Here is a 15439-nt window from a genome sequence, read left to right as displayed (position 1 = left end):
GATAATTGTGGTAAATTAGATTTTTTTCAAAAGCACACAAAACAGTTCTACTCTCCCAGGAGCTCCACGTGTGTTACTATTGATAAGCTTGGATGTCTGCCTTGTTATCTGCAAGCAGCTTAAGACCAGTTGTCAGTGGCTTTGCCCTTAAATTTGCCCTCAAGCTCACTGATAATGATAAGTGAGTATATATGATAAGTGGAGTATATGGATCCAGTTTTCTCTTAGAACTTTTTCTCTTAGAACTCAGAAGTAGGAATCTTTGAAAATGCTGTTCTGGCTTAAGCACTTCTTATTTCCATTTTCATATATTTTCTTCTATTTCATTCATTAAGGAAAACATTTTTTTTACCTATTTTGTATTCAAACTTAATCATTCTCTTGCAAATGTTTGTGCCTCCATCCTTACCCTATAATCTAATCGTCAGGATTTGATTGAAGGATCATCAGCTCTTCCTAGCAGGTACACTATTAGAAGCCTGATTACCTTTCTAAAACTTATGTTTCTAGAATTTCTATTTCTGCTTATTATTTGAGTGGAAAGAGTTTTAAATTCATAAAACAAAAAGGGAAAGAAACATTCTTCTCAACATATCCTACATAGATTCAGTCCGTAAAGAGCTTGCATGAGAAGTGGATCAACACTGGAAGAAGTCATCCTATACATGACTCAACATGGCATTACATCTGGGTGCACCATTCAGATCTCGAGGGATTCAGTAACAGGGAAACAGGATCTTTTTCTTTCTGTGTGGCCTGGTAGCCTCACAATTGGGGGTTTCAGTGATGAATGGAAGCTCAATAAATATTTAAGTAATATGCCAAACAGCAACATTACTGATTTTCTTGGGGTAGCATAGATATGTTGTTGTTGTTTCAAAATGTACTTGATTAAAAGCTTGGTAAATAGTGGGGTATATTTTAATAGCAGGAAGTAGGAAATATTTTTTATAGTCAGGATATTGACCGAAAGAAAACAAAACAATCAAGAGCTGTATAATTTAATTTTTAGGGTCTTTAAGAAACATGCGATTTCCACTGGTCCTTTAAAAAAAAGGCATAAAATTAGTCTGTCACTATAATAAGTAATTTTAACGGTTTGAATGTTTTGACTATTTGAGTAGGGATAAATGAAGTTGTCAGCTACAAAGGAGAAGAGTAGAAATAGGGAGAGAGAGAATGCCCAATGAAAACACAAAGGGAGAGAAAAGGAGAGTGTTGAGAACCAGAAAGGAACTTGCAAAAAGTTAAAGACACATAAATATAAGATTCACAGAAGTCAAAGATAGGCTTTCATCAAACAGTATCTTTATGCAGTGGGTTTTTGTGTTTTAGAGATTTCATGTAGATTAGCCATACACCAGTCCATCATATCTGACCCTCCTGGCCTGCCCATGCTGTTCATACTTGGGATTCAGAATGCACACACCAAGACATAGAGTTGATTCAACGGGCTTGAGTCTGGAAGTATCTGTATGTTTGTTCTCTTTGCCTCAAAAATAAAGAGGAACTATTTAATGCTACCTAAAAGCGTAGCTTGAAAGAATTTATTCAAGCAGTTTACCACGGCCTCTTTCATTTTGCTGTATTCTCAGTAGACCTGGATATTTCCATCGGATTCCTCAGCAAAAACCTTGAAATCATTTGAGTTACATAATACAATGTTATACCGGTGACGAGACTAAAAATAAAGCCCTATGTGACTTGCCCAACTACAAAGTCTTCTGACTTACAAACTACTTATATGTGTAATACAAAAAATTGGCATCACTCCAACCAGCCCTCACAATGTGACTGGCCTAAGGCAGGAGGTCTCAAACTGCAGTGGGCACAAGAATCACCTGGGTTGCTTGCTTAAAATGCAGATTCCTGAGTTCCACACCCAGAAATCCTGATTGAGTAGATTAAGTGTAGGGCCCAGGAATCTGTGTTTAACAAGCCAGCCTCTGCCCCTGAGATTTGGTAGCCAGTGGTCCTGACCACTGCTAGTTGAAGAGACACCTTGCTGAAGAGAGTTATCTTCTCTTATGTTAGTACATACAGACTAGGAAATAGCTATAGTCACTTTGAAATAGCATTCCACCCCCCACCATCCTGCACTTTGGCAAGGCCTCAACTGAGGAGGTGTTTCCAGTCTCTTGAAGTAGAATTTACCAATCCTATACAGTGTCTTTAAATGTAACTAAATGTGACTTAGTTACCAAGGCTCTAGTTCAGGTTTAGTATGGATTAAGTGCACTAGAAATTAAACCATTCAGGTGACATTGTTTCTGAGGGGGAAATGTTTGAATTGCATAGATAAATTAGAAACAGCTTAAATTTAGGAATGACCTTGTGCCCAGCATTAGATTGCCTCTGATTTTGCAGTTTGAAGTTCCATAACCTTACGAAACAAAGTAGTAGAATCCAGAGCTAGCGTTCCAGTATTATAATTTTCTAAAAAATGAGGTGTTATCTTTTGTTTCATTTGACCTACCTATGAAGATTGCTTAGTTCCCAGCCCCTTTTCTGCAAAAGAAGGTTATGATACAAACAAAAATTAGTTCTGCTGATTTCTGGACCAAGCTGCATCCTATTTTCTAAATACTGTGCTATGGGCAGCACACTCCCTTCCCAGTTTCTGAGGGAGCTAGTAATGAACAACATGCTGTCTCTGTTCCCTCTCCCATTTTGTTCCTTCTTCTTGATATAACTCAAAAGGTACTACAGGATGTAGCAGATAAAGATCTGCCCTAGGCTAGAAAGTAAAAATATCACTGATTTGTGCCTGGTGACAATATTTGCATTCCTCAAAATCCAAACTAAAATGAACTTAAAAGAGACTAGTTTATTTCAGCCCAATTGTTCTTAGTGTCCCAGGTCATTCAGAAATTTTATTCTCATCTAGTTTCTTAATTCCTTGGAATGTGGCTTGTGCGCAGGTGTCAAGTCACCCTTTCATCACGTTGACCCTGTGAAGATTTTCACTTCTCGTCACTTTGTGTTGGTCAGCATTCGGCCACTTCCTTGGAGCCACACCAGCTGGGCTTTTATATCTCACCAGTTAGCACCTGGTAGCGTGTGAATCAGCGTAGTTAGATAGAAGGTAGACCAGAAAACTTCTCCTCATACTTCTTGATTGGATGAATTTGAGGAAAGATCTTGTATAGAACAACAGTTTAATTTTCTTGAAAGTCTGATCATTTTACATGTGTGTGGAGAATACTATTAACATAAACTTTCCTGATTAAAATTATAGATATGCATATACAGGTATAGAGGCAGGAAAAGATGTATCTGCACTGTGTATTATTTTGTATACATAAGATTGGCGTTTCCAGATAACCAAGCTTAAAACAAAAAGTGTCCCATTTTTGGCCAAGTAGACTTGCATGCCAACAGAAAGACATTATGGTATTAAAACCATATGCAATTCTAGCCATATTTTTCTCTTTTCTCTTCATGGGTATTGCATGATGGTATTTCTAATACAAATACTAATATGCTTTGGAAATAATGGCACTCGCAGGTCTTTCATCATATTGTATCACTGCTTTATCATATTAGGCTAATACACTGCGAGAGTTGGTAGAACCTCTCCATGCCAAATCGGATCCACTTCTGTTGGCACTCAACCCATTGGACTCACAGATTGATAAGCTAATGTTTAGAGAATTTAGATCGGAGAGAGTCGGCACGACGCAGACTCAACATCAACCTCTTGCAAGCAACTAAAATGGCCTCGTCCTTGCTGTTTATAACAGAAAACAGACTTTTAAAAGCTTAGATCATCAAGTGTTTTGGATTGGGGGCCTCCCTAAAGGGATATTAAGAGGGGCAGGCCACTCTTAAGAAGAATGCGAGCTTTCTCCACTGGGACTAGCATAAGATCAAAGCCAATCAAGATGGAGCACAGTGACAGAAAACTGCTGTTTCTGTGGGAGAACAGAGGGGAAGGGTATTATTGACTGGGGAAGGGCTCAGTTGTGTTCTCCTGACACAGGAAAGGAGAGGGATCAGCTCCAATAACTAGAAAACCCTGGCTGTTTAATGGACTCTTCGGTGGCCTCTTTAAGGCAAAGCAGAGAAAGCAAATTCTGTGTATTAAGTGTATTTTGCATTTTTAAAACTTGACGTGCTGTATTGTACTAAATTAAGTGTAATCTATTAAGGCAAGGTATACACAACCTGCTCTGAAACTTACTATGTTTATTCTATTATAAAGTGTATTCAGGTGCAACACAGAGACTGCTTTCGGTGACACTAATGAAGAAAATTCCACATGCCAGGCTTTATTAGATTCCTCAGCTAAAATCCTAACTTTCTCCTTATTTCTTGGCACTTGTATACAAATGGTGTTGCCTCATAGGACAGGCATGAGCTATTCTTTTCTGTAAAATTTTCCAAATCTATAGGCTGTGGTTTTCACTTTTGAAAAAGTATTTTGTCTGGTTGTCTTTCAAACTAGCTTCAGATATTATTTAATACTATGTAACTGGGTCACTTGTGGCTCAATATTGCTTATTTTTCTTCTGTAGTGGATGTGAAATTTCCTTTAGTTGGATAAGATACTCTGTAATAATTTCAATGCTAATTAATGGATATTTCATACTGTGCAATGAACAGATAATTTAACATTGTATTTGAAAATGTTTTTTTCTTCCTGTCGCCACAGTGTGTAGTATTGCATAATGTGAATACTTGTAAAAATATAAATTACGTAAAAATAAAAATATGGCCAATTGGTATCAGATCTTTTTAGATAGCTGAATAATTTGCTAAGTATGCTTGATAGTAAATATCTTTCTAAAGAGAAGTAATCTTTGCTTCTTTCTCACAAATGGAATTTGTGTTGTGAATAAAATCACATTGATCTGCCTTACAGTTGCCTCTGTGCTCTAACCATTTTAATGTGTTTTTTTAAGTATATATAAAAATGATGGTTCTGGTATATAGAAATGCATCAAAAAGCATTTTGTTGGCATTTAATATTAGTGGGATTGTCTTGGGTCGTCCTCCCTGTTTAAGTCACAGTAAAATTTTATGATATGAAGAATTTTAGTTTTTTCTCATTAAGGAATATGGGGACTCCACATTAATTTTTAAATATGATCATCTCTTAGCTTTGTTTTTAAACTGTCCCCTTTATGAATTCCTGCCTAAGAACCAGGTACCTTGACCTCCATGTCTCTATTAGTTAAATTTTCTAAATTCTGTGGGCAAATATAGAATCTGTCATTTATGTTTGAGATTGTCCTTCAAAGAACCTTCCCTTTGGGACAATAAATCAATGCCAAGGACACCAAGATTTTGCCATCTGAACTATTTGTCATAAAAACTACCGTAATACCCTGAAAATGCAGTCACGGTCATATATTTGTGGCATTAAACAACATAATTCGGCAGAAATTACATGGTTAGAGAATGAAGTGTAGAATAAGCTTCAGCTCTGTCTCTTTTGTTAACTAGTTATGGAAGTAGGCTTTACTGTTGTGCAGAAGGAATTGACAGACACTGGTATGGGCTGTACTTAATTTTGGTGAAGCACAAGGTCATTCGTACAGGGATGGGTTTCACATGTTCTTCTGTAAAAATACACTTAGCAATATTGGTGGACTCACTCAAGCTGTCCTTTCAAAAGAAGGGTTTTTTCCTCAGTTTTTTTCATCAGAGAAATTATTGTTATTTTGCCTAAAAGAAAATAAACCAATTACTTCTAATTATGAAAAGGGTAGTTGATTACAGAGTGACAAGTAAAAGCCAGGTTTTAAAATCTTATGCTTTTTTTCTGGTATAACAAACTGCCCTCCCCCAGTTTTACAATGCAAGGCATAGCTAGTTGACATATAAAAACATGAATTAAAGAGAGTGAATCTTTCATTATAAAACAATTCAAATTACAGTGTAAACTCCTGAATACATAATCATCTTCAGCATAAAACTTACAAACATTAAACCTATCTACATTAAACCCATTAAAACTTTGTCACCTTACATATAAATAAGTTGTTCATTATGGCACACTGGTAAATTAGTATTCACAGAAAATAGTCCCATGTCTCAACGCAAATGTTAATTGCCTTTCATGGCGAGAACAGTGCTCCACATACGTGATGCCATTCGCCTGGAAGCCTTGGAGCACTCTGTGGCCATACAAGACCGAATGCCTCTCACACTTGACTGGTGACTAATGCTACTATGTTCAGCCTTCTCTCCACTTGTGACTTAGCCTTTCCCAACCTTCTGTGCTCATTACCCAGCTGTGTTGTGGAAGGAACAACTGTTTCCACGAGGACATCATTGTCCAATTTTAAAAGAGCACAGTTCCCTTCCAAAACATGTACCAGAACTGATTATTCACTGTTGGCTTGATTCTTGAAGAGCCCAGTTGGTATACTCGTTTTGTTTTGTTTTGTTTTCATTTTTTCTCTCCTTCCACATTATCATTGCAGAGGCAGGGAAACAGCAAGGACACCAGAATGACATTTTAGGTCGCCACGTTTGTATTCTGTTCTCCTTAATTTTCACCGAAGAAACATGAACAAAATTACACGAGACTAGCGTACAAATTACACAGTCACCAGATAGGAAGCCCTCTTTGGAGTACTTAGTGTCTAAAGTAGAGAAAACCATCACTCAGTTTAAACGTTGGGTGCATGAGACACCATGCCAGGTAGAAGATTGGGAAATGCAAAGGAGAGCGAGGCATATACGCTCAGAGAAAGTCACAGTCTAAGTCTCTGAAGGAGGGTACACATGGGGTGAGGTACAGGAAGAAAAAAAATTGGAATTTCTCCTCAGGTTTCATATCTCATTTTCTCGAATTTCTTTTTTGTGTCTATCTTATAATAGGCATATCTATTAATATAGGGTAATACATATATATGTTATCAACAGAAGTGTTTTAACTGGTGAGGGTGTACAGTCAAAAAAGTTTAATAACCACTGGGCATGAATGTAAGGAAATACATCAACCAAACACCTCGTAGTATTTGAAGAAATGCATTATCATCTGCTAATAAGCCATTTGCAAGAAAGTTCCAGCCAACTGTTATTTTGCATCGGCTAATCTTTTCTTTGAGCTTTTCTTTATCACTACGTGGAGGTCATATGCAACCTGAAAGAACCAGACAACGAACTGTGGTGATGCTCAGCGTATTTCTAGCCTCACAATGTTTCGTGGTGTAGCTAGAGTATAAATGAAACAAGAAAGAGGATCTTCTTCCAGCCCTGCCACTTATGACACAGCCAGAAATGACCCTCCCTTGGCTGAGAGTACAAGTTATCAATAACTTCACTGTGATCCTCAAATCTATCAATGAAATTTTATATAGGAAAGAGAACCTCATATGTTCTCTTCGCTTTAATAAAATTGGAATAGAAAAGCGTGTCGTCTTACGCACGACTAATTTACATGTTGTAAATGTAAATATAATTTGAGAGGGAACTTACTCCTTCATAGGCCCAGAATTCCTTAATAAGTTAGATACAAATTAAAATTTCATTGTAGCAGTGATACACTTCCTCATTAGGAATCTCAGAAGGTTCCTCTATATGTCCTGTGGTTCGCATGTGGTCTTCTACACTTTGCCAACTTGCAGAAAACATTCATTCAAATTACAAACGAGCTGGGTTTGGGCCAGTGCTCCAAGGGCTGAACTGGCACGTTGAAAGAAAGTCAATCAGGAAGCAGACCTGACCGAGTGCTTGCCTCCTCTTCCAAAGCAAGCCTCTTCTAGAAGAAGAAAAGCAAGGGTTTAAAAGAGAGAGAAACCAGAAGAGAAGTGAGAAGGAGACGAAGAAGAAGAGGGCAAAAAGAGAAGATAAAGGTGCTTTCACATTTTCAGTTGCAGCGGTAGCCCCAATTGACTTAATTGGTATTCATCTGAGAAAAAAAAATGAAGGAAACCAGTTGAAAATTATAAAAGAAAATAAAGGTCTGTTTTCGTCTTGAATGTTGAGTTCTGTGTTGTTTTGACTGTTGAGCACAGTGAATCAGATTTATAATGTGACTCTGCCCCTCACTCCCCCTCCTTTGAAAAGAAAAGGACTCTTTGTCTAGTCTTAAAATGTTAAGTAACTGGTGGCATTTTGTGGTAGCCTGGCATCTCAATCCCTCATCCTTCCTCATCCCACTACTGTGTCTTGTGTTGCATATGTGTATGATGTGTAGGGGTGGGGGGGAGGGGGCCTGACTTATCTCTAATATCTCTATTCCATTACTCTACTTGGAAATGTTTCTGTGTTCCGTCTCATTGTGATTCCCTGTTCAAATGTGCTGCCCAGAGATAAATCCATACTCGATTCTTCTTATAGCTGTCAAACCAGGTTCTTTGTAGAATTATGTTGTCCTTTGTTTGAACGCTTCTTCCCCCCTTAATGGCAAGAAGGAAGAAACAACTTCCAGTTTTTAGCTATGTTTGTCACTTTTTATATTAAAGCTTTACATACACTTCTAGAGGTAAAACTACATTGAAATTTTATTAAAAAATCAAGCAACTGGCTCAGTATTCCACAAACTTTAAGAATTGAGGAGAAAGAAAACTGGGTAAGAATGGTTTTTCAACAAAATATATACTCCCTACATGTTAGGTAATATGGAAGGAGGTTATCTTAAAATAAAAGTTTACTATGTGAAAATACTTCTGCCTCCTTTAAATCCTAAAACTATAATCTGAATCCCTTTTCTCTTTACCTTCCTTCAAGAACTGAACAACTAATAATACATTAGGCTACCTGATACCTAGACTACTGTAATTCACATCTGTTAGCCCTACCATTTCTCTCCCACCCTCTGCTCTATGAAATTACATCTGGCTTAAGATGCAGTCTTGCCTTGAGGCAGAAAGAATGGTAACTACTAAATAATTCCTCAGGATTCTTTCTTGGCCTATGATTTTATGAAATGGAAGTATGCTGTTCAAAAGTATCCTTGTTTTTACAACTCCATTTAGTTACTCTGAATGACGTTATAATTTTGTGCCTTTCTGGGTCCAAACCATTCTCGGTTAAAATTCCTTATCTCATTTCAATCTTCTTAGCCCACAAGGCAGTTCCTCCTTTTTACAGTCCTCTGTCCCCCCACCCCCTCAAAATCCTCTAGGTGTTGCAAACATTGAAGGATGAGCCAACAGAGAATTAAAACGCTGTTTAAAGGGATTTTTGTATTTTTAGATTATAGTTCTAACTTAGATATATGATTAGGAAGTTAAAATTTGTTATAGAGGAATTAGTGATTGCAGGTGCTGATAACAAAGAACTTTCTAATAGAAGGATTCGACAATCATACTTACCAATAGTTGCCAACCTCAGCAGCAGAGCCAAAAATTGAATATGAAACTTAAATGAAGTTACTTTTTCATCCTAAAGATGATCCCCTCAAGTTAAGGTACTGTGTTGGTGGGCTTTGGGGGCAGTTTTTTTTAGAATGCTGCATTTTAAGCAAGTCTCACAAATTCATTTAACACCTACTGTTAAATACACAGTTCAAATGATTCCTGACAAAATTGGCAGTCTAGAATTCTTGTTAAAATCATGGATTCTGGAGCCAGACTGGCCAGTCGGAATTGTAGCTCTACCACTTAATAAATGTGACCTTGAGCAAGGTACTTCCCTGCTATAAAATGAAAATCAAATAGATCTAGTCCTAGTACTGCTGTGAGGATTAAATGAGATCATGAATGTTAAGCATTTACCCTACTGCCCGGCACTTACAAATGTTAACTACATTATTACCAATTAGGGCGTCTTCTTTTTTTTTAACTATGACAGAAAGCCTAAAATATTTACATGGACCATGGTGGAATGAACAACATTCCATATTTACTTCTTGGGCCAATGTAATTAGTATTCCTCAAAGAGGACTCTTAAGCTCTCTATTAAAGGAAATGTGATATAACCCTAATCCTCTCTCCCAATCCAAGCACGATCCAAGTTCATCTTTGTTTATCATTGAGAAAGATATGACATCAGTATATTCAGACAATTCAAGAATAATATGGGAGTTTTGATTTGTTCAAATAGATCTAAGATCCTTTCCTGAACCAGTCTCTAATTTTTTTTTTCTCAAAAATATTTAATTGGAGTGTTTTCTTCCCAGGTCTTTCAAATGTTAAGTAGCTTCTTTTAGTACATGCCAGATTTTTGCTTACATCTGCATATAAACATTCCCATATCTCATTCTAATTAAAGCATTATTATTGATGATAAGTTATGATCATTTACTATATTTACAATGTGGCAGGCATTACTATGGCAGTCACATGAAACCTAATAATCCTCTACGGCACACTATTAGAAGATTTTTACAATGATATATACTCCAGTGAATGCCATTCCATCTTATGAAGTCTGGAAAAATGTAAAAATCAGTTCATTCAGTATTGCTAAACCAGGAGAGCTCTGTTACTTAGCACTTCTATGCTTATCAGTATAATGATAAGGGATATTCACTAATGTTTTAAAATATTAAATTACGTGCAGGATTGTTTCTGTGTTGTGTACCTCTTGTACTCTAATTCTTTGAACTTAATGGACTCAAGATATGTACAGTGATTTGCTACTAAGAGAATATTCTGTTAATCAAAGCATCCTATTAATTGATCATTCTAAAACAATTGGCTGCCTGTAGCTAGTCTTACCCAGTATAACCAGCAACTGTGGGTTTGGTGGGGTTTGTTGTTGTTGTTTTTTTTTTTAATGTAAGAGAGTGTTTTCCCAATCATTCATTATCCTGTTTTTCAGATATATTTTTTAGTAGATTTTTGGAGTGTCAAATAACTGTTTATTACACTGAATTTATTTCTCTCTCTCTTATTATTTTTTTTTTTTTTTTTGGACATTGCAGGTGAAAGTAGGGAAGAAAAGTTAGGAGACTCTTTGCAAGATTTATATAGGGCATTGGAGCAAGCCAGTCTGTCACCACTGGGAGAACATCGCATTTCAACCAAGATGGAATACAAGCTATCATTTATAAAGAGATGTAATGATCCTGTGATGAATGAAAAACTACACAGGCTAAGAATTCTCAAAAGCACTTTAAAGGTAAGATATGAAATGGAAGGAGAAATTCCTTTTAAGAGATTCATTCCTGAACTCAAAGTGGATTATCAGATACTCCAGGGGACAAAATACAAAATAGCGGGGGGTGGGGGGAGCGGAGGATAAACATACCGAATGCGAAGCCGAAGCCGAGCTGTTTCTTTAGCGTAATAAGTGTATTTGGCCAAAAGGAAATAATGTTAACTTTTTATTAACATCTCAAAGCACTGACTAAGTGTTATATGAGTTAGTTCTAGGAGAAAACAGGACGTAATTATTTTTTTTTCCAAAAATGCAGGGCTGGTGTTATTCCTCAGTCTTTTGTTTTCCTAAGATAAATATGCCATGTCGTGGAACTAATATAGTTACTAAAAGAACACAGCATGCATGCAGAATGCAATAGTGGGTGCTAAAATTGTTTGAGATATTTTGTGAATATCTCCTGCAGCACATTTGGAGTGATTCATGTTCCATGTAGAAATTTTATAATTGTTCTGTATACACCATCAGTTCCCAACTGACATGTTACTTTCTTATTATACATTTCCATAAGCGTTTACATAGTCTCCAGTCTTCTTCTGCCACCCCCAGATTGAGGAAGAAGTGGTGAGGAAAGGGAAACAGAGGCAGGAAGTTGAAGAAGGAGCCAGAAGAGTCAGCCCCCTCACTCTGTGTGTATCAGGGGAGAGGGCCTGCCATACACACTCTCCCTAAGCAGACCCTGCACCCTGGAAAACTCAAAAACAGAAAAGAAATGTCATACAGAGTTTGTGACGCAGTAATTTCAGGAAACAAAAGGGCAAAGAGCTCCTTTGGGAAATATTGCAGATCTGTAGTATGCTGCTGAGGTTTTGTGAATTTTGAAACAGAGGTGAATACCAAAGAGATAAACAAAATAGGAAATGCATGATTTGAAAACATTTCTGGTAGCAGGCAGCCAAGTTTTCAGTCAATTAGCTTTCAGTTGGTATTCATGCGAATACTATTGCAAATCCGTGGGATAATTTAATGGCCTATTGGTAACTAAGACCAGAATTTTTAAAAGAGCTATAATATTCATAAGAATCATTCCGGTGCCCAATTCTAGTCCAAAGATATCCTAACCCTCCCTCCTCCCAGAGCCACACACCCCACCCCCATTCAGGTCCAAACCACCAAGGGACCATCTAGCAGAAGGAAAAAGGACAGTGCAAAAGTAACTCAAGACATAGAATGTGGTAAGTCCACTCAACAGCAGTGATCAAGTGTTACGGGGACTTATCTAAATGAAGGAGAAAACATTTTTTCCAGTTGTCGAAGGAAGGGTTCAAGAAATGAGAGGCATATGAACTGGATGTTAAAGAATGAGGAAGGTTTCCGTAGGCAGAGATGGGAAACAGGACAGGCCAGAAGAAAAAATAAACCGTGCAGAGTGGGCAGTACGAGGCATGCCTGCGTGTAGGAAAAAGTGCACTAGTATTTGAGTCTAAATAGCTGAGTTTGAGTATACCAGAGCTGTTTCTTGTGGGCCTCTTAATAGATTGCCTATTACCTTTTTATTTTAAATTTGAAGAACAGTCTGTCCCTATTGTAACTGTTGAATCCTTTTGCTTTTCAGGCCAGAGAAGGCGAAGTAGCCATTATTGATAAAGTCCTAGACAATCCAGACTTGACATCAAAAGAATTCCAACAATGGAAGCAGATGTACCTCGATCTTTTCTTGGATATCTGTCAAAACACCACCTCAAATGACCCATTAAGTATTTCTTCTGAAGTAGATGTAATCACTTCCTCCCTAACACACACTCATTCATACATTGAAACGCATGTGTAAGTGTATTCTGCCCTCTGGCCATGTGGTACCTTCTGGTACTTTGAACAAGTATATAAGGTAGTTTTTATATCAACGTGTGGGACACGTGACAAGCTATACTTCAATGTTACCAAAACTATATGAAACAAACCCTATATGGTCATAATACCACTGTCTTTAATGAGCATTTGTATATTTTATATGCAGTTAGTGCTCAGCTTATGTTTACCATGTGCAAAATCAGCTGTCTTCAATGACTTAAAGTTAACTTTTGCAAACAACTCTGAAGACAGGTGGTCTTCAAGTAGAAAAAACAAAAAGGCGGTTTTCTATCTAAGGTCATCTTTTCTCCCTTTAAGTTAATTTTATATAAACAAGACTTCAAAACTAAATCACATTTTTTCAGGTGCAGACATCCTTGTGGGTGGGAAAGAATTTAAACCTTTTTTATATTTATTAAAATGTTCTAAGAATTTTCTTAAACATTGCACAAAGTTTAATGCTGTAGTTTTATTTTTGTGAAATGTAGATGCGCATACAAGAGTTAAGCAAAACAGAAGAGCATCAACATAAGAAAAGTTCAGGTATCTAATATTCGTCTTAATAGTCTATTAACTTGTGAAAGCTGGTTAATGGAAATAGTATTCCAAATCCATGGGGACACTTAATGGTGTATCAGGGCAAAGCTTTGTAAGATGTTTTTGTAACTGAGACCAAAATTGAAGATAGAGCTGCTTTATTTTCTTGGTTTAAATCTTCCTTTATTTTTGTAGTGATGAAATGCTGATTGTGTATAGAGGACTTTGAGAGTGGATTTTTTAAAACACACTTAACTCACCCAGAAAGGCAGCTAACATATATATATGTGTATATGTATATATATGTATGTGTATATATATATATATATATATATATATATATATATATATAATTTCAGCCCAAACTCATTTTTTTAAACTCCAACTTCTAAAAAGTTACAAGGTATAAACGTAAATGAGTCAACTTCCCAGTTAGGGTCAATTTTCCCCCTAGTCCATTAGTTAAACTTTATATATAATTATACTTCAGGCAGGGAAGTAAAATATGTTTACTTACAGGCGGATGTATGTTCTAATATAGAAAACAATGTTGAAAAAGAAAAATGTACCTCTCTCCTGAGGAGCAAGAGGATGATGGTCATTCAGAGATATATTACATTGAATTATACGAGAGAAACAATTTTTAGAGGTTTTTCCTAGTTTCATGATTTGTTCTATAGAGTGGATGAAGTCTATGAAAAAATCCTCTTCATGTATTTCCATTTATAAGCATCTCGTTTTTGAAAGTGATCACAGCATGATAATGACTGTGCTGCTTTTTAGTGTCTGGCTGCATAACGTATAAGTCACAATTTGCTGGTTTGGGGTTTTGTTTTTTTAGGAGGAGGAAGAGACCCTCCTTTACTATTCTATATCCTAAAATCTACTTCTAATCAGCTTTATACTGTTGCCTGTACAGCTCAGTGAATGAATGTACTTTCATCTCTAAGAGTTCAGATATCTGCCAGTGAATATTTTTGCTGTAGAGGAGAAAGTAAAAACTCCACAGCGGGGATCTTTTCCTTTGCTTTTGAAACCACCATTGAATCACTATCGTTTTGCAGACTTTGCACAACTGTACAGGAGAGTGGCCTTTCTACAGCACATTTTCAGTAATCCTATATTTAGTCAAAATGGATGAGAAATCATGTATTAATGTTTGTATGGAATTTTGGGTCCGGTGTAATATTTTTATCATTTAAAAAAACTATTTGTAAAAACATTTATTTACTGCATGGGTGTTGACGCACATTAAATTTGTGGGATTTTGTATATGTAAAAAAACAAAAGCAAAAAAACAAAAACCTCTTGTCCTAAAATGAAGTGTGCTTGTTACAGGTGTTTAGACTTGTTAATGTTTACTAGACCAAATGCGTACATTTACTTAAAAATATCTGTACCTGATGGATGTGTCGTGGATACAGTGGCCAGGTTGTGCCCTGGAAACAGTGAGCAGTTGATGGAAAGACTAGCTGTGTTGCTACTAAGCGGCTTTTACTTTGGTAAAGTTGTTTTAAATGGTAAAAATTAAACTAATGAATTTTAAAAGACTCGTGGCTAGCCTAGCATGAAAGAGACCTTTTAACACTATATATCTGTACATTTTATTGCATTAGTTTCAAATCTAGGAGAGAGGCAGCACTGTAAACTGAAGTCAAATAAATTCAGCTCTTAATGAATCCTTATAAAGCACCTATTTTATTCATGCAGTCCTCATCACATTTCTTTGTGACCTAATCACACAGCCGCCACCACCCCACCACCCCACCCCCGGTTACAGGTTTTAACTTTGTCACTCCATTGGTGGTACAAGCCAGAAGAAGCACCTGTCCAGTGTATACAAGAATCTTCTCAGAGGTCCTGCAAAATCAAGCTGGTTTCCCATTTACCTGAAAGGAACTTTAAAATTTCACCTACTCCTCTTTCGTTTCTCTGTGATTCTTTTGGGAAGGTGGGGCAGAGGGTGGGGGGGTACCACTAAAAATAAACTTAAAAAATATTTTTTTACAAATATTACCTACAGCATGTCTGCAGAATGAACATTTAAAGA

General features: G+C 36.7%; 1 protein-coding gene across 6 annotated transcripts in view; it reads left to right on the top strand.

Annotated features, from left to right (window-relative positions):
* Nucleotides 1–15093, top strand: part of CNKSR2 (connector enhancer of kinase suppressor of Ras 2) — a 257886-nt gene extending 242793 nt beyond the window's left edge. For 3 of the 6 annotated variants that reach the window (XM_030843702.2, XM_030843705.2, XM_030843704.2), the window contains 2 exons: nucleotides 10826–11022; nucleotides 12617–15092. In XM_030843702.2, the coding sequence (XP_030699562.1) occupies nucleotides 10826–11022; nucleotides 12617–12832 (413 nt within the window). In that variant the 3' untranslated portion in view covers nucleotides 12833–15092. Of the gene's footprint in view, nucleotides 1–3546; nucleotides 4862–10825; nucleotides 11023–12616 lie in introns of those variants that run through there. The other 3 variants (XM_030843703.2, XM_070044647.1, XM_060291868.1) reach the window with 2 other exon arrangements.
* The last annotated feature ends 346 nt before the right edge of the window (nucleotides 15094–15439 follow it).

The sequence above is a fragment of the Globicephala melas genome, chromosome X (assembly GCF_963455315.2).
Source record: "Globicephala melas chromosome X, mGloMel1.2, whole genome shotgun sequence".
Classification (NCBI taxonomy): Eukaryota; Metazoa; Chordata; class Mammalia; order Artiodactyla; family Delphinidae; genus Globicephala; species Globicephala melas.
This window is presented reverse-complemented; position numbering and strand designations above follow the sequence as displayed.